Source organism: Pelophylax lessonae, assembly GCF_965119305.1.
Source record: "Pelophylax lessonae genome assembly, chromosome: 8".
NCBI classification, from domain to species: domain Eukaryota; kingdom Metazoa; phylum Chordata; class Amphibia; order Anura; family Ranidae; genus Pelophylax; species Pelophylax lessonae.
The window spans coordinates 140,479,655-140,499,936 of NC_138775.1; the positions used below are offsets into that span (position 1 = coordinate 140,479,655).

At 45.5% G+C, this 20,282-nt stretch overlaps 1 protein-coding gene across 1 annotated transcript in view; it reads right to left on the reverse strand.

Annotated features, from left to right (window-relative positions):
- Positions 1-20,282, reverse strand: part of LOC309561480 (myomegalin-like) — a 429,425-nt gene that overhangs the window by 234,861 nt on the left and 174,282 nt on the right. Inside the window, exon 10 of the mRNA XM_082265423.1 lies at positions 19,975-20,112. Within this exon, the coding sequence (XP_082121549.1) occupies positions 19,975-20,112 (138 nt within the window). The remainder of the gene's footprint in view (positions 1-19,974; positions 20,113-20,282) is intronic.

Genomic DNA, 20,282 nt, shown 5'->3' on the forward strand with positions numbered 1-20,282 from the left:
TCCTATGCCTAGGTATCTGCATTATTTGCTAAGCACTGTGGGTCTTTGTTAATAACCAGGAACCAGTCCAAGATACAGGGAAACCCTGTCTTACTTTGTCCCTGTCGCTGAGACCCTTAGGGATGGACCATGGCCCTGGACATGTATAGCTCCCTGTGGCTAACTACACATCCTGCACTTGGTGCCAAGGTTAGAACCTACTTCAGGATTCAGTGATGTAAACAAAGATTTCAGGCCGACCCCACACAGTGTGATCCAAGTATGTTCCCAAGGTTAACATCAAAGGTTACTGATCTGGCAAACTGCTAGATAGCTTAGGACAGAAGGAATCAGATCTTGATAGAAGTGTCAGAAGAAAAATTACAGTAAAATCCTTTTCTCTGATGTTCGTTGATGGACACAGCTCCAGAATCTTCTTAACCATTGGGTTATGCTGCCCCCTACAAGAGTAGGACACTAGGCAGGAAAAGGTTTTACTATGCCTATGGGGCAGTCCCAGGGGATATACTCCCACACTCTGCTATAGGCATTTAGTTTTGTTGCAAGCAGTGTCAGAAGAAAAATAATCCAATTCAATAAAGGGGTGGGTTCTGTGTCCATCAATGAACATCAGAGAAAAGGGTTTTATGGTAAGACAAAAATTCAGTTTTCCCTTTCAGTCATTGACGGACACAGCTCCAAAATCTTCTTAACCATTGGGACTTCCCAAAGCAGTGTTAAAGATGAGGGGTGGGAAAAACACAGCAGAAAAAATTCCCAAAAGGCTAAACCTAGCCAACCAGGTAACGTGGAGCTCAACCAGGAACAACTGGAGCTAACCTGAAAACAATACACCATCAAAGAGGCCCAGGTCCTCTCAAACAGCAGCCTGCAAAAACTTTCGGCCAAAAGCAGCATCCGCAGATGCCAATAGAACCACTTCATAAAAGTGTGCACACGACGACCAGGTGGCCACCTTGCAAACCTGTATCACTGACGCCTGATGGTGGAAAACCCAAGAGGCACTAAGAACCCGTGTAGAAAGTGCCTTAACAGGGAACAGAGGAATCTGACCCTTGACGGAATAGGCCTGCACCACCGTCTGTCTTGTCCATCTGGAAATGGTTGTGGCAGACACGACCAACCCTTTGCGAGGTCCATCCATAAGGACAAACAGTAAGGCTGATTTGCTAAAATGACTCGGTTGCCGCAAGGTACACCATAAGCGCCTGACCCACTCAAGGCAGTCCCCTTAGGATATGAAAATATGGAAGCAGCGTTGTTTACAATAAATAGTCCTTAATTCAGCATGGATAAAACAAAGTTCAATAGTAAAAGTGATTCTCCACCCAGGTGTAAGCATGCAATAGTGAGCCCGATCCTCCACCCTTAACCACACACTGACTCTTACCAAAAGCTATGGTCCACTGTTTCAATAATGGCCAAACAGAGCAGTGGGTGATTCAAAGGATCACTCAGCCTTAGACATCCTGACCACTCTGGGGTTGGAAATCCTTCCAGGACCAAGAAGAACCTCATGCAGGGAAAGGAGTCAAGAAGAAAGCCTCATAGTGTAATATGTTTCAAATTGTATTCAATAAAAGGTGGAATATCACTCACCAAATAGCCATATACAAAGTGCACATACAGTGCTTTGCAAAAGTATTCGACCCCCTTGAACTTTTCGACCTTTTGCCACATTTCAGGCTTCAAACATAAAGATATAAAACTGTAATTTTTTGTGAAGAATCAACAACAAGTGGGACACAATCATGAAGTGGAACGAAATTTATTGGATATTTCAAACTTTAACAAATAAAAAACTGAAAAATTGGGCGTGCAAAATTATTCAGCCCCCTTAAGTTAATACTTTGTAGCGCCACCTTTTGCTGCGATTACAGCTGTAAGTCGCTTGGGGTATGTCTCTATCAGTTTTGCACATCGAGAGATTAAAATTTTTGCCCATTCCTCCTTGCAAAACAGCTCGAGCTTAGTGAGGTTGGATGGAGAGCGTTTGTGAACAGCAGTTTTCAGTTCTTTCCACAGATTCTCGATTAGATTCAGGTCTGGACTTTGATTTGGCCATTCTAACACCTGGATATGTTTATTTGTGAACCTTTCCATTGTAGATTTTGCTTTATGTTTTGGATCATTGTCTTGTTGGAAGACAAATCTCCGTCCCAGTCTCAGGTCTTTTGCAGACTCCATCAGGTTTTCTTCCAGAATGGTCCTGCATTTGGCTCCATTTATCTTCCCATCAATTTTAACCATCTTCCCTGTCCCTGCTGAAGAAAAGCAGGCCCAAACCATGATGCTGCCACCACCATGTTTGACAGTGGGGATGGTGTGTTCAGGGTGATGAGCTGCGTTGCTTTTACTCCAAAACATAACGTTTTGCATTGTTGCCGAAAAACTGAATTTTTGTAAAATCTTACCTGTAAAATTCCTTTCTCTGAGTCCTCTGACAGTCGCCGCCCCTTCATATTCATCACCAATGGGTTATTGACCTTTGCTTTGTAGGAGTGGCTAGACAACAGAATATGTTAATATAAAAGCTTTTAGCATACCCCACCCCCAGGGGGTGGTCCCCTCAGTCAATACCCTCCTGCTTCCTGCATTCCAACCTCAGTTTCAGTAGCATAGCAGTAGAGTACATAAACAAAACCCCAAAAGAGGGGCGGGGGCGGCGACTGTCGGAGGACTCAGAGACAGGAATTTTAGAGGTAAGATTTTACAAAAATTCCGTTTTCTCTTACGTCCTCCGACAGTCGCCGCCCCTTCATATTCGTCACCAATGGGACGTCCCAAAGCAGTGTAGACATGAGGGGTGGGAAAAAAAGCAGCCGCGCCTAAGGCAACGCAATACCCACATCAGAGAAAGGAACCTTACCAAAGGAAGGAAACCAACTGGGCAACATGAAAAAAACTTGCTCAACAGGAGCAACAACCCAGGAAAGAACAAGTAACCCAGGGGTAAAAATACCCCAACAGCCAAGGACCCAAACCAGGGACCCTAAGGCACTGCCGCACTAAGAACTTTGCGGCCAAAAGGAAGCATCTGCCGATGCCTGAACATCCACCTTGTAGAATTTTGAAAAGGTGTGAACGGACGACCAAGTCGCCGCTTACACACCTGGGCCACAGAAGCCCGATGATGACAGGCCCAAGACGCACTCAGAGATCTTGTAGAGTGCGCCTTCACAGGCATGGGGAGAACTTTCCCCTTCAAAGCATAGGCCTGCTCAATGGTCTGTCTGATCCATTTGGCGATGGTAGAAGCCGACGCCGCCATGCCCTTCCGAGGTCCCTCTGGAAGGACAAATAGAGAATCCGTCTTGCGAAAGGATTCAGTCGATGACAGGTAAACCCTGATCGCCCGAACAACATCCAAGGAATGCAAAGCCACTTCCTTCGGATGTTTAGGCTTTGCGCAAAGCGAAGGCAGAACAATGTCCTCATTGAGGTGAAATTCCGAGATCCTCTTCGGAAGGAAAGACGGATTAGGACGCAAGACCACCTTATCCAAATGAACCACCAAATACGGAGATCTGCAGGACAAGGCAGCCGGCTCCGACACCCTACGAGCCGAGGTGATTGCCACCAAAAAGGCGACCTTCTTGGACAACATAGACAACGAGATCTCCCTGATTTTTTCAAAGGCAGCATGTTGCAACACGGACAGAACAAGATTCAAGTCCCATGGAGGCAAAGGCTCCCTCCTAGGAGGGACCAGATGCCGCACCCCTTGAACAAAGGTGCCAACTAAAGAATTAGACGCCACAGGGCGCTGAAAGAGAACGGCCAGAGCAGAAATCTGACCCTTAATCGTGGCCAACGCCAAACGCTGGTCCACGCCCGTTTGAAGAAAAGGCAACACCCTTGAGACCGAGTATGAACGAGGGGAATACCCCCTGGACTCACACCAGGCAAAATAGGCCTTCCAAGTACGGTAGTAAACCTTCCCCGAAGAGGACTTTTTAGCCTTAATCAAGGTGTGAATGACCTCAGGGGATAGACCCCTATCCTTCAGGATCTGGGTTTCAACAGCCAGGCCGTCAAAGCCAGCGACTGTAAAGCAGGATGAAATATCGGCCCTTGAGACAGGAGATCGTCTCGAAGAGGCAGACGCCACGGAGCGTCGACCGCCAGATTCACGAGGTCTGCGTACCAAGACCGGCGAGGCCAGTCTGGTGCCACCAGAATCACCATTTTCGGTTCCGAGGCCAACCTCCGAAGGAACCTGGACAGCAGCTGAATCGGTGGAAAGGCATACATCAGACGATACTGATGCCAGGGCGCCACCAACGCGTCTGAGGCGTCTGCCCGAGGATTGCGCGTTCTTGCCACGAACCTTTCCACCTTGTTGTTCAGACGAGACGCGAACAGGTCCACATCTGGGGACCCCCACTTCTCGCACAACATCCGAAAGACATCCGGGTGAAGGGACCATTCTCCCTGGTCCAGGGTCTGGCGGCTCAGATAATCCGCCTGCCAGTTTTCCACCACCCGGAATGTGAACAGCAGATATCGCCGGGACGTGCGTCTCGGCCCAAGACAGAATGTCGGCTACTTCCCGAGCCGCTCGGGCACTCCTGGTGCCCCCTTGGTGGTTGATGTAGGCCACCGCTGTGGCATTGTCCGTCTGCACCCGAACCGGACGGCCCTGCAGCCTGTCCGACCAACGCCGAAGGCAGAGATGTATTGCTCGCAATTCCAGAATGTTGATAAGAAGGGAGGACTCCTCCTCCGACCAAGTTCCCTGGGCAGACAGAACACCCAAAACACCACCCCAGCCCGACAGGCTGGCATCCGTGGTGATCACAGTCCACGAGCAAGGGCGAAAGGACTTGCCCCCCGACACCGCCGGGGACTGGAGCCACCACAGAAGGTCCCTTCTGGTGTGATGACTCAACGAAATCTGGAGATCCAGAGATTGCGGTCGTCCGTCCCACCTGGCCAGAATCTCCCTTTGGAGACCCCGCGTGTGAAACTGGGCAAAGGGTATCGCCTCGAAAGCCGAGACCATCAGTCCCAGACACCTCATGCACGTCCGGAGGGACGAACACTGAACGTCCCTGAGGGACCTGACTTCTTCTTGAAGCTTCCGGAGCTTGTCTGCCGGCAGGAAGACCTTCGCCTGAACAGAGTCCAGGATCATTCCCAGGTAAGGGAGACGAACCGACGGACACAGCGTCGACTTTGGAAAATTTATCGTCCAACCGAACTCTTGCAGAGTCTGCATCGTGACGGACAGGTCGTTCACCAGGCCCTGACTGGTCGCAGACGGAACCAGAATGTCATCCAGATACCCCAGGATCGAGATGCCCTGGGCTCTCAACAAAGCCAGAACCGGTGCAAGCACCTTGGTGAAAACCCGCGGAGCCGAGGCGAGACCAAAGGGCAACGCCACGAACTGGAAGTGATCCCCCGCAATGGTAAAACGAAGGTACTGCTGGTGACCCTCGAAAATGGGAATGTGAAGGTACGCATGCTTCAAGTCGATGGAGGCCATGAATTCCCCCGGAACCAGGGCAGCCACCACCGAGCGCAGGGATTCCATGTGGAACTTGCGAACCCGCACAAAGCGGTTCAGAGCTTTCAAGTCCAGAATCGGACGTACCTTGCCCTCCTTTCTGGGCACAGTGAACAGATTTGAATAGAACCCCCGAAATCTGTCCCGATGAGGCACCGGAATCACCACTCCCTGAGCCCGCAGGTCCCGCACCGCCAGGTGCAGATCCCGCAAGCGCTCCGGAGACAGCTGAAGATTTGAGGGAAAAAATCTGCCCGCCGGCCGAGAGAGAAACTCGATCTTGTATCCAGATCGAACGATTTCCTGAACCTACCTGTCCCGAACGCGGGCCAGCCAGGGTTGAAGAAAACCGAGCAAACGTCCCCCCACCCCAGAACTGGGTGAGGGTGCCCCTTCAGGCCGCATTGTTATGGGCAGCGGACCCGGACTGGCCGGACTTCTGCTTACCTGCCCACGGCTTTTTCTGGGAGCCTTGTCCCTTGAAGGGCTTACCCTTATAGTGCGACCGAAAGGCACGAAAGGACCCCTGAGAGGGTCTAAACGAAGCATTCTTCTTACCGCGAACAAACTTAGACTTGTGAGACTGGGGCAAAAGAGTACTCTTACCCCCAGAAACACCCTTGATCAGAGTATCCAAGGATTCGCCAAAAAGGCGTGAGCCCGCGTAAGGCAAATTAAAATCGTCCCGTATGGAAGTTGGATCACAACAATATAGCATAATAACAAATATAAAACATTAAAAAAAAATCACAATATTAAATAAAATCATAAAATGTAAATAGACATATGCGCAATAGTCTAAATGAAAGATATATTGAACAGAAAAGGAAGAGGGAAAAGAAATATAGATATAATAAATAAGGTGGAATGAAAAAAGTCAAGGGATCAACTATTATTTATGAAGGCGTTAATATCCCACTCAATATTCAAACCAAACGGGCGATAACTTTTCAGCCAGTATATCCACTTAGTCTCTAACTTAGGGATCTCTCTCCTTGTGTGACTGCCCCTCCAATGAGGCTTGAACACATCAATGATTATAAAGGAAGTGCCAACTGGATTTCTGTTATGGCACTGGTCGTAATGCTTTGACAAGCTGTGCTTTGGGAAACCTTTACGAATGTTGGCAATGTGTTCATTCATTCTTGTTTGGAAGGCTCTTATCGTGCAGCCCATGTAATGTAGGCCACATGGACAAGTGAATAAATACACTACATTCTTGGTAGAACAAGTAGCAAAGTTCTCAATGTCAGGATTTACCGGTGACATTGGAACCTTATGGTGGTATATTTTTAGTTTTTCAAATGGTTAAGAACACAGACTGAACATTTTTTACAAGGAAAAAAACCTTGCATCTGGAAAAATAAACTATTTTTTTTGTGGGGTTCCACAACATTGGGAGCAATTTGAAGTCTGAGAGGGGGTATTCCTCTAAAAGTAATTGAAGGGATATCTGGCAAAAGCGGTCCTAGGACTCTATCACTCTTCAGTATGTCCCAATATTTTCCAAAGGGCTTTTTGACATAGTGGTATTGGGTGGAATATGTGGTGATAAATGAAAAACGTGGGGAAAAGGAAGAGACATTTTGCTGATTGTCCTGGAGAGGTTTCTGGGCAGGGTTCAGTATAGATCCCCTGTCCATATTTTCTATTTCATGGATGATAGTGTACAGTTCATCAGGATTATAGCCTTTGCTTACGAATCTCTGTTTTAACAAATTGGCCTAGCCTCAATATTTATTAAGGAGAGAACAGTTCCGCCTGAGGCGTCTGAACTGACTCTTCGGGGCTACTTTTAGCCAAGCTTGATGATGGTAACTATCCAAACTAATGAACCCGTTGCGATCCGTGTCCTTGAAATATGTAGATGCAATCAACTTGTTCCCCTCAATCCTAATCCTTAGGTCCAGAAAATGAATCTCCACATTACTGGAAACATATTTAAAGTCAATACCCCTATCAGAGTTGAGGTGACCCATGAAGGTATCAAGTGACTCAGTGTCGCCCTTCCACAGGAGGAGGGCATCATCTATGTAGCGCCTCCAGAGGATTAATTCTGGTATAGCGCCACCATAGATGATCTCCTCCTCCCGTTTTGCCATAAACAAGTTGGCCATGGCGGGCGCAAATTTAGCGCCCATGGCCACTCCTCTACATTGTAAAAAGTAGGAATTGTTGTACCAAAAGTAATTATGGCTCATAGAAAATTCCAGGAGATTCAAGATGAAATTTTGTTGCTGGCTAGGCAAAGAAAAATCTTAGCTAAGAAAATATTTGACAGCCTCCTTTCCATGGGAGTGAGTGATGATAGTATAAAATGAGGCTACGTCAGCCGTCACCAATAAAAAGTCTCCCCCCCCAATCAATACTACTCAAAACATTGATAACCTGGGAGGTATCCTTTAAATAAGAAGGTGTAGTAGATACCAGCGGTTGGAGAAAGATATCAATATATCTCCCCACTCTGGATGTAACAGAGTCAATGCCACTTATTATAGGCCTACCAGGGGGCCAAACACGGTTTTTATGAATTTTTGGAAGATAGTACATTACTGGAACTCTGGGAGCAACCGGTACCAAATAATATTTCTCCTTCTTATTCAAAATTCTTTTTCTATAGCCTTCTTAAACCAATTTAGTCAATTCACCCTTAAACTTGTTAGTAGGATTACAAGCCAACGGACTATATGTGTTTAGATCAGATAAGATGTTGGTCATCTTGGCATCATAAGACTCCCTATCTAAGACTACAATTTGCAGGGCAGACCTCTATGTCATTACGTTTTTTTAAAGATTGCAACACTCTTTGGAATCTTTGGTTACAACTTCTCCTTGGGATTTTGACTTCATCCAAATCGGATAAAACCTCATCCCTGAAAACGTTTAGGGATGGGGCAAGACTTTCCAGAGGGTTGAACAAAGAAGCATTGGAAAGTGAAGAATGTCTAAAACCTTCCGAGTTAGGCAAGGTACTGCGAACTGGGTTGGAAGCTAGGTATCAATTCAATTTCCTAACGTACTTTTGATAGTCCATAAATACCTCAAATTTATTCATTGAGCGTGGAGGAACATATTTCAATCCCACATTCAACACCATCTTCTACTCCTCTAACAGAATTGCCCCTTCAAATTAAACAAACCCCATCCCTTATACTCCCCTTTTTTGCTCTAGCTCTCTGCCCCCCTCGGAAGCCTAGTTTTGTTCCATTCATCTTTTTGATGAGTTTCCCTGGGAAAAAAAAAACTATTATGGTTGTAAGATTCACATTTTCCCATACCATAAGGAGGGACTGGATTCCTAGTTTCCCAGCGTGGAGACTCTTGGTGGCCATGATCCCTACCATTCTGATAAAAGTCATCATAGCCTCTAGGAGTCTGATCAGGGGGATGCCCCTAGAATGTTTAGACTTAGGACACAGGGAAGGCAACACAATGTCTTCATTCAGATGGAAACCAGAAACAACCTTAGGAAGGAAAGACTGACCAGGGAGAAGCACCACTCTATCTCTATGAGCCACCAGGTAAGGTGAACGACAAGACAATGCCGCCACCCCTGACACCCTGCGTGAAGAAGTAATAGCCACCAAGAAGGCTACCTTCTGGGACAATGTAAGCAGAGGAAGATCAAAAATATTTTTAAAACGCCGTTACTGGAGAACCAACAGCACCAAATTGAGATCCCATGGAGGCAAAACGGAGACCGTACTTGGGAAGCCAAGTGACGAAACCCCTGAATAAAGGCTTAAACCAAAGAATGCGTAGCCAAAGGACGGTAAAGAAGACCACCAAGGCCGAAAATCTGGCCCTTGACGGTACCCAAGGCCAGGCGCTGCTTAACACCTCGTTTGGAGGAATGCCAAAATCGGAGCCACCGAAAGAGAACGGGGATGACCCCCAAGAGACTCACACCACGCAATGTACCTCTTCCAGAGGTAGATTTTCTAGCCTTTAATAGCGTGGGATTTACCGATTCAGACAACCTCCTATCCTTCCGCACCTGTCTTTCGACAGCCAAGCTGTTAAAGCCTGCGACTGTATAGCATGGAAGATTGGCCCTTGGGCCAATAGATCTTCTCTGAGAGAAAATCTCCAAGGGGCTTTGGTGACCAGCCGTACCAGATCAGTGTACCAAGACCGGCGAGATCAATCTGGAGCCACTAGGATGACCGGATCCCTTCTGCCTCAATCCTTCGCAGAAGACTCAGCAGAAGTTTTAGCGGGGGAAAGGCATATAACAGATGATACTGACCCCAAGTAGCCACCAGTGCGTCTGTGGCATTGGCCAGAAGATCCCGAGACCTCGCCTCAATTCTATGTACCTTCCCATTGAGACGAGAGACCACACCTTGGAAGTTCCCCACCGGAGACACAGCTGAACCTTGGCTGCCTCCTGCCTCCTGAGCCGCCAGGACACTTCTCGGGGCCTCCTTGGTGATTGACATATGCCACAGCCATGGCATTGTCCCATTGACTACTTACCAGGCACCCTTAAAGGCATTTGTCCAATGAGCCAGACAAAGCTTATCGCCCTAAGTTCCAGTATATTGATCAGTAGTCTTTGACTCCCCCAGAGTCCAGACCCCTTGAGAACATCAGTGCCCAAAACGCCTCCCCACCTGGACAGGCTGGCAAACGTGGAGACTACCGTTCAGTACAGGGAAAGGAAGGATTTTCCCTGATGAAGCGCCAGAGAGTGAAGCCACCATATCAGGGACCCTCTCGTATTCTAACTCAACAGGATCACATTGTCTAGAGACTGTGGATTCTTGTCTCACTTGGCAAGAATCTCTCTTTGCAGAAGTCTCAAGTGGAACCTGGCAAACGGAACCACCCCGAAGGTTGACACCATCAGGCACAGCACCCGCATGCAAGTCCTGAAAGATGACTGACTGCTGGACAACAGGAACCAAATCACATCCTGCAGCTTTTGGAGTTTTCTTCTCCTGGAAGAAACACTCTGGTTGAAGCCGAGTCCAGAGTCAGACCCAGATACTCCAACTTGGTGGACGGAACCAGAGCAGATTTTTGGAAGTTCAATTTCCAACCAAACTCCTGCAGAGTCCGTACAGTAATTTCAAGGTTGTCCTTTAGAGCAGTCAGAGACTCTGCTCGCAGAAGAGTGTCCATGTACCCAGTACCGCAATCCCCCGCTGCCGCTACAATTCCAACATTGGTGCCAACACTTTTGGCAATAGCATTGATAATGCTCCCCCCCATGGTAAAGTGGAGGAAACGCTGATTACCAAAATATATTGGAATATGAAGGTAATTGTCCTTTGATGTGGGGATGCCACTACTGCACGAATGGACTCCATTTGGAACTTCTGTACCCGCACAATGCGGTTCAAAGCCCTGAGGTCCAGGATTGGATGTCCCTTGCCTTCCTTCCTGAGAACTGTAAACAGGTTTGACTAGAAACCTTGAACACATTTTGAAACCAGAAAAATCACCCCTCTTGTAGTAGAAAGTCTTGCACTGCCCCAAAGAGCCCCAACAGGCTGTCAGGGGACAAACGCAGGTTGGAAGGAAAGGACCTCACTGGAGGATAAGACCGAGACTCGATCTTGTAGCTGGACCGAATCAGCTTGTGGACCCCCCTGTCTTGCATTAGGTAGGTCCATGGGTCCGGGAAAGAAGCAAAGACATCCCCACACCTCAGACACGGGTGAGGTCACCCCGCAAGTCACGGCCTAAATTTTGGGGGTGCCCCGCTGCCAGGGCGTGAGCCCCAGCGGATCCGACCACCCAAGGCAGCAGAGGGGAAGGTGGATGCCCACACAAGAGTCAGTGGCTTCAGCCATCCTCACAGGGGCCGCTTCACATAGGTTCCACTGAGTCGGTCGCAAAGCCCGGCCTAAATTTTAGGCCAGATTCGGCCGTGTGAGGCGCGTACCCGCGGATGGTAAAACATCTGCTCCCCAGGCCCAACAATTGCTGCAGCGAGGCCAGAGGATATTCCTGCCCTAGTCACCAACCCCCAGGACGGGGCTCAACCTCCTGTTGCGCCCAGTCAGCATCAGCAGCTCGGCCAGCAGCAACTACAGCCAACCCACCATAGGAGAATGTGGCAAAGCCAGCTAACAACCGCACCCCGGAGAGGGGGTGGGTAATGTGGGGGGATTGAAAGACCCACAGTGACCGTAGAGAGGGGCTGGGGGAAATCCAAGGGTCCGACCATCCCAGGGAGGGGCCCACGTCCACCTCAAAAGACCACCAGGGGAAAGGGGGGACACTACTTACCACACCGTGAAACTAGGTGGGCACCGCTCTGGGCAGACCACCGAACCATCGGAATGGGGGTGCTGCGGGCAAAGAGGAAAAAATTCTAGGACCAGAGATCCCAGCAAGGAACTAGGTCCTTATTCCTGACTAGGCAGAAAAAAACTGAATGCCTATAGCAGAGAGTTGGAGTATATCCCCTGGGACTGCAGCATAGGCATGGTAAAGATTTTTCCTGCCTAGTGTCCTACTCCTGTAGGGGGCGTGGTCAGGAACTGCATGTGAGCAGACGTGTCTCATAGAGCTCCCCGCTGTTATCCGACATAGATCCTTCTCCAGTCTCCCCACCACTGTAACTCCGGACACCCTGCACTCTGCAACACCCGCGCACACCTCCGGTGCCTTTCTGACCCGACCTGCGATTATGGGCTCTCGCCGGAAAAAAACAGACACCGCCATGCAGTCCAGCCAAAATGGCGCCGCGGAGGCCCTCCCGCAGCGTAGTGGCACAGTGAGTAAAGACCCTGCTAGCAAACTCCCCAAACCATCTAAAAAGGCCCCCCAGGGACATGCGCTTTTACACCCAGAAGGTGCCTTCTGCCCTGGGGGAGTCAGAGGGGGCAGCTGCAGCACACTCCCAGTCTTCACCTGGGATGACTGTGTGGAGGATGGGATGGGATCATCCTCCCCTGCTATGCATGACCTTTCGCCTACTCAGCCTGGAGATGCAATCAGCTCAGCTGACCCGGATATCCTTCATGCGGTTCAGGATGTGCAGCAGGTCTCCAGACTAGCGAAAGCCACCGACCTCAGGGCTGAGGACATTGAGAACTGGCTGAGGCGCATCTTTGGCCTGCCAGAAAAGGTGGAGGGCAGGGGCCCTACGGTCTTCGTGGAGCAGTGGCTCCTGGATATTTTTGGGAACAACTCCTTCTCCCCCCTCTACGCCGTGGAAAGGGCGCATAGGGTCCCCCCCAGACCCCAACAACCGGGTCGCCCCTCCTTGCACCATGTTGGCCCACCTATTGAATTTCAAGGATAAAGAAGCCATACTCCGGATGGCGAGGGAGCGGCGGAACATCCAATTTAACGGTGTACGAGTCTCCTTCTACCTGGACTTCTCGGCTGAAGTCCAGAAGAACAGGGCCTGTTTTTCATCAATGAAGCAACGGCTGCCGCACCTTGGGGCCACCTACGCAATACTCTACCCAGCTAAGCTGCAAATTACTGCCTGGGACCAGGCCCACTTCTTCGAAACTGCGGAGGAGGCCTCCTCATGGCTAGACCACAATTAACATCTTCTGAGTCCGGCTGGACGAGAACGGGTTGAGGAGGACTGAAGCCTGCTCTTCTTGTGTCACTCACGGCTGGGGTGTCTGCCCTTGCTCCTGGAGGATTTCCGTGTTGTGGGTGAATGGAGCCATGCCCTTCTTTCCCCATATTGTGGAGTTTGTGATGTCTACTCCTGTAGGGGGCAGCCTAACCCAACGGTTAAGAAGATTCTGGAGCTGTTTCCGTCAATGAATGAAACAGAAAAAGGAAAGGTTAAATAAAAAAACTTCTTCAAAAGGAAATAAAGTCCCTCACCTAAGAGCACTAGCAAAAGAGTCTCACAGAGCTGGAATGTTTTTTTGCCAGTGTCCAATCACCTGAACGAAGATTGTGTATTGTTCTATGCATAGGGAAACCTGTGTCCTGTGTGATTTGATTAAAGTAAAATTACAAATGCAAAATAATTTATATTCTGGGAAAGCTGACATATACATCTTACAAGCCTGAAAAGAAAGCACTTGGGTATAGGGGGTTTAGGGGAATTTACAGTGTATTCCACTTTTGCAGCCAAATTGGGATAACACCTACTTTATGGCTCCATTCACACCTGGGCGTTTTTGAGGGCCTAATTCATTGTACCTCCAACGCTGATTTTGTTCTATTTTACCTCCATTTGACTATTTTTAGGTGCAAATGCAATTCACTATAACACCATCAGAAACGTTATGAGCAGTGTCAAATTCATTAAGATCAAATAACGTCAGGACTGGACTTAAAAACAGTCCAGCTAAAAGGTGGACTAATTTTTTCAAAATCACAAAATATGGCAGGAAAAAAATAAATAATGTGTGGGAAAGATGTGTTATATGATTTTGAGCTAAACTGTTTTTAAACTGTGTGAAAAAGTTAAGTAGAAAAAAAGATATTAATAAAAGTGTAAAATGCAAAAATAGCTCCAGAGTCGATTTCTGGCAGATAGCCCATGTGAGCATGCTCCAAACCAAAAAATTAGGCTGAAAATAACGTTTTTGAAAACGTTAGTGGGAGTTATATTGAATTTGCGGCAAATACCGCCGCAAATTCACGGTAAAACCGCGCTATTCCGGCGCTAATGAGAGAAATGCACATATTTTTTTTTTTGCACATATCTATGTATGTCTATATATATATATATATATATATTTTTGGGTTGGTTAGATATAGAAAGTAACAATAATATATGGGTTTTTGCATATATATATATATATACAGTGGGTACGGAAAGTATTCAGACCCCCTTACATTTTTCACTCTTTGTTATATTGCAGCCATTTGCTAAAATCATTTAAGTTCATTCTTCTTCCTCATGAATGTACACATAGCACCCCATACTGACAGAAAAACACAGAATTGTTGACATTGTTGCAGATTTATTAAAAAAGAAAAACTGAAATATCACATGGTCCTAAGTATTCAGACCCTTTGCTCAGTATTTAGTAGAAGCCCCCTTTTGATCTAATACAGCCAGGAGTCTTTTTGGGAAAGATGCAACAAGTCTTTCACACCTGGATTTGGGGATCCTCTGCCATTCCTCCTTGCAGATCCTCTCCAGTTCTGTCAGGTTGGATGGTAAACGTTGGTGGACAGCCATTTTTAGGTCTCTCCAGAGATGCTCAATTGGGTTTAAGTCAGGGCTCTGGCTGGGCCATTCAAGAACAGTCACGGAGTTGTTGTGAAGCCAATCCTTCGTTATTTTAGCTGTGTGCTTAGGGTCATTGTCTTGTTGGAAGGTAAACCTTCGGCCCAGTCTGAGGTCCAGAGCACTCTGGAGAAGGTTTTTGTCCAGGATATCCCTGTACTTGGCCACATTCATCTTTCCCTCGATTGCAACCAGTCGTCCTGTCCCTGCAGCTGAAAAACACCCCCACAGCATGATGCTGCCACCACCATGCTTCACTGTTGGGACTGTATTGGACAGGTGATGAGCAGTGCCTGGTTTTCTCCACACATACCGCTTAGAATTAAGGCCAAAAAGTTCTATTTTGGTCTCATCAGACCAGAGAATCTTATTTCTCACCATCTTGGAGTCCTTCAGGTGTTTTTTTTAGCAAACTCCATGTGTCTTACACTGAGGAGAGGCTTCCGTCGGGCCACTCTGCCATAAAGCCCCGACTGGTGGAGGGCTGCAGTGATGGTTGAATTTCTACAACTTTCTCCCATCTCCTGACTGCATCTCTGGAGCTCAGCCACAGTGATCTTTGGGTTCTTCTATACCTCTCTCACCAAGGCTCTTCTCCCCCGATAGCTTAGTTTGGCCGGAAGGCCAGCTCTAGGAAGGGTTCTGGTCGTCCCAAACATCTTCCATTTGAGGATTATGGAGGCCACTGTGCTCTTAGGAACCTTAAGTGCAGCAGAAATCTTTTTGTAACCTTGGCCAGATCTGTGCCTTGCCACAATTCTGTCTCTGAGCTCTTCGGGCAGTTCCTTTGACCTCATGATTCTCATTTGCTCTGACATGCATTGTGATCTGGAAGGTCTTATATAGACAGGTGTGTGGCTTTCCTAATCAAGTCCAATCAGTATAATCAAACACAGCTGGACTCAAATGAAGGTGTAGAACCATCTCAAGGATGATCAGAAGAAATGGAAAGCACCTGAGTTAAATATATGAGCGTCACAGCAAAGGGTCTGAATACTTAGGACCATGTGATATTTCAGTTTTTCTTTTTTAATAAATCTGCAACAATGTCAACAATTCTGTGTTTTTCTGTCAGTATGGGGTGCTATGTGTACATTCATGAGGAAGAAGAATGAACCTAAATGATTTTAGCAAATGGCTGCAATATAACAAAGAGTGAAAAATTTAAGGGGGTCTGAATACTTTCCGTACCCACTGTATGTGCAAAAAACAATATATTATTGTTACTTCCTATATCTAACCAACCCAAAAATATATTAATTTCACACATATACAATGTTTCATTTTTGGGGAGAAGCCGTATTAGTGTTGCTTGTCATATATAACAACAGACAGTTGTAGGTAGTTCAGGGATTTGAACACCCAAATACACTGTTGCAAGGCAGCTGTGCTAACCACTTAACTACCTAAGGCTAATGAAATTTTTTCAAAGCATGTGTGATTTGTACTTTAAAAAAAAAAAAAAAAAAAAAAAATGATATATATATATATATATATACAGTGGGTACGGAAAGTATTCAGACCCCCTTAAATTTTTCACTCTTTGTTATATTGCAGCCATTTGCTAAAATCATTTAAGTTCATTCTTCTTCCTCATGAATGTACACATAGCACCCCATACTGACAGAAAAACACAGAATTGTTGACATTGTTGCAGATTTATTAAAAAAGAAAAACTGAAATATCACATGGTACTAAGTATTCAGACCCTTTGCTGTGACACTCATATATTTAACTCGGGTGCTTTCCATTTCTTCTGATCATTCTTGAGATGGTTCTACACCTTCATTTGAGTCCAGCTGTGTTTGATTATACTGATTGGACTTGATTAGGAAAGCCACACACCTGTCTATATAAGACCTTCCAGATCACAATGCATTTCAGAGCAAATGAGAATCATGAGGTCAAAGGAACTGCCTGAAGAGATCAGAGACAGAATTGTGGCAAGGCACAGATCTGACCAAGGTTACAAAAAGATTTCTGCTGCACTTAAGGTTCCTAAGAGCACAGTGGCCTCCATAATCCTCAAATGGAAGACGTTTGGGACGACCAGAACCCTTCCTAGAGCTGGCCGTCCGGCCAAACTGAGCTATCGGGGGAGAAGAGCCTTGGTGAGAGAGGTAAAGAAGAACCCAAAGATCACTGTGGCTGAGCTCCAGAGATGCAGTCAGGAGATGGGAGAAAGTTGTAGAAAGTCAACCATCACTGCAGCCCTCCACCAGTCGGGGCTTTATGGCAGAGTGGCCCGACGGAAGCCTCTCCTCAGTGTAAGACACATGAAAGCCCGCATGGAGTTTGCTAAAAAACACCTGAAGGACTCCAAGATGGTGAGAAATAAGATTCTCTGGTCTGATGAGACCAAAATAGAACTTTTTGGCCTTAATTCTAAGCGGTATGTGTGGAGAAAACCAGGCACTGCTCATCACCTGTCCAATACAGTCCCAACAGTGAAGCATGGTGGTGGTAGCATCATGCTGTGGGGGTGTTTTTCAGCTGCAGGGACAGGACGACTGGTTGCAATCGAGGGAAAGATGAATGCGGCCAAGTACAGGGATATCCTGGACAAAAACCTTCTCCAGAGTGCTCTGGACCTCAGACTGGGCCGAAGGTTTACCTTCCAACAAGACAATGAACCTAAGCACACAGCTAAAATAACGAAGGAGTGGCTTCACAACAACTCCGTGACTGTTCTTGAATGGCCCAGCCAGAGCCCTGACTTAAACCCAATTGAGCATCTCTGGAGAGACCTAAAAATGGCTGTCCACCAACGTTTACCATCCAACCTGACAGAACTGGAGAGGATCTGCAAGGAGGAATGGCAGAGGATCCCCAAATCCAGGTGTGAAAGACTTGTTGCATCTTTCCCAAAAAGACTCCTGGCTGTATTAGATCAAAAGGGGGCTTCTACTAAATACTGAGCAAAGGGTCTGAATACTTAGGACCATGTGATATTTCAGTTTTTCTTTTTTAATAAATCTGCAACAATGTCAACAATTCTGTGTTTTTCTGTCAGTATGGGGTGCTATGTGTACATTCATGAGGAAGAAGAATGAACTTAAATGATTTTAGCAAATGGCTGCAATATAACAAAGAGTGAAAAATTTAAGGGGGTCTGAATACTTTCCGTACCCACTGTATATATATATATATATATATATATTCTATTTAGACCCAATTCAAGCTCAAATAATTTTTATTTATTACAATTTTTTTGATGGACTAATCGAATCAAACTATATTAATTTTTAGAGCCCATTCACATTAGCGCGACTTGTCAGCCTGACAAGTCGCGGTATGTCGCGGTCCATTGAGTAGTACAGGACCCGTTCTAATAGGAGCGACAAAAGACGCTCCGACTTAGAAAAAGGGTCCTGTACTACTTTGGGGCGACCTCGGAGCGACTTGCATAGACTTCCATTATGTGAAGTCTCTGCAAGTCGCGCCGAAGTCGCGGTGCACAGCGGTGCACACGACTTCACAGGTCGCCCCTCGAAGTCGTGTCGCCTCAATGTGAATGGGCTCTTAAGGTGCCAGTGCATGTATGTTTGGTATAAAGATAACAAGAAACAAAAAAAAAAAACCTCAGAGACCACAATTCCCAAATAATTAACCTAGTTTAGTGAAACTGTATAAAATCAACAAATTTTTAAAAATAATCCTGCATGCTGGAAATTATATATAGGTGTTTAAAACATTTATTTCTGTGAAAAATTAGTATTTTAAATATAAATTGATAGGCTAAGAAACTATCAGTGGCAAATATTTTGAAATAAATGTAACAAAGTGATTATGTTTGTGTAAATTATGTTTTGCAAAAATGTTGCAAATATGTATTGAGCTTGATTAAATAAACTGAGCAAAATATCCAAGTGGTTAGCACATCTGCCATGCAACACTGTATTTGGGTGTTCACATCCCTGAACTACCTACAACTGTCTGTTGTTATATATGACAAGCAACAATAATATGGATTTCCCAAAAATAAAACATTGTATATGTGTGAAATTAATATATTTGTTGGTTGGTTGAGTGGGGAGCCATATTACTGTTGCTTCCTATATAGAGCCACATAACACTCTGAAAAATAGCAGTGTTTGAGCTTGCAAATCTGAGAATTTGCAAATTGATTGAACATATGCAGTGGAACCCCAGAACTCAGAATTCAACAACCCCAAAAAAATAAAAGATATATATATATATATATATATATATATATAAAATACTACATCAAGTCAACACACATAAGAAATGCTTTCAATAATCTCAGCATGAGCACAAAGTTGCTTTTTCATTTAGACTAATGGGCCATACACACTAAGATTTTCTGAAGATTTTTTCCTTTAGATTTACCAAAACCAGATAATATGAGGTCAAACCTAAACACTTTCAATTTGTATGCCACCTGGCAGGCCCTTGCACTACATAGAAAAGATAAATCTGAAGGAGCCAGTCCCCGTCCAGTGGGACTATGTGGCAGCTGACCCAGCACGAAGCTAAGGTCTGCGCACGCTTGTTGGCCGGCTGAGGTGACCACTGGATCTATATATCCAGTCTGTCGCCCAGATCCAGCATAGTTGCTTGTAGATCTCACAGGAAAATCTGGAGAAAAAGCTAACTAGAAGAAAAAAAACTATCTAGAAAAAAACTTTGCCAGGACCATAAATCCCAGCAAGGAACTAGGTTCTTACTCCTGACTAGGCAGATTAAAATGGACATCCTATAGCAGGGAGAGAGGGTATACCCCCTGGGACTGCCTATAGGCGTAGCCAGAACTTTTTTCTGCCTAGCGTCCTACTCATGTAGGGGGCAGTATAACCCTACTGATATGAAGATCAGAGACTGTGTCCGTCAATGAACGATAGAGAAAGGTTATTTTTAATAACATTCAATTACAATATGACTTGTGTTGCAATTATATACACTATATTATTTCATTTTTTTTATTTGCTAATTTCTTTCCTTTCCCATGAAAATGGAGTTACCCTTTAAGTATATATGTACACATATATATATATATATACACACACACACACATATATATATATATATATATATATATATATATATATATATATATATATGTGAAGTACTGTTTAAAACATAGGGAAAATCCTGTTATATAAGGCCAGAAATATTCTTAATGTGTCAAAATAACTTTGCATTGTCATAATCATAATTGGACTTTTTAATTCCCCTTTGAAAGAAATACATTCAAAACAGTTAAAAAATATCTAAACCTATGCAAAAAAGATGGCCCTCTTTTAAACGTAATCATAAGCATAAAAAAACTTACATTTATTGTTTCTTCATTTCCAGAAAGAATGTTAGTCAGCCTTTCAATGTCTTGCTCTCTCTCCCGTATAATCTGTTTTAGCTTATGCACCTCAATCTCTTTGTCTTCTAGAGCAAAGAACTTGCTTTCAACTGCCAGCTGTTTTATATTAAAAGAAGGGTAATAGGTAAAATAAATAAAAAGTAGGCCAATAGTTGCATACATACAGCTTTGTAAACATACAAGCATGTAACATTTAGCTTCAATACCATCTGTGCATTGCATCAGTATAAAATACCCATTACCGAAGCACAAAGTGATACACAAAA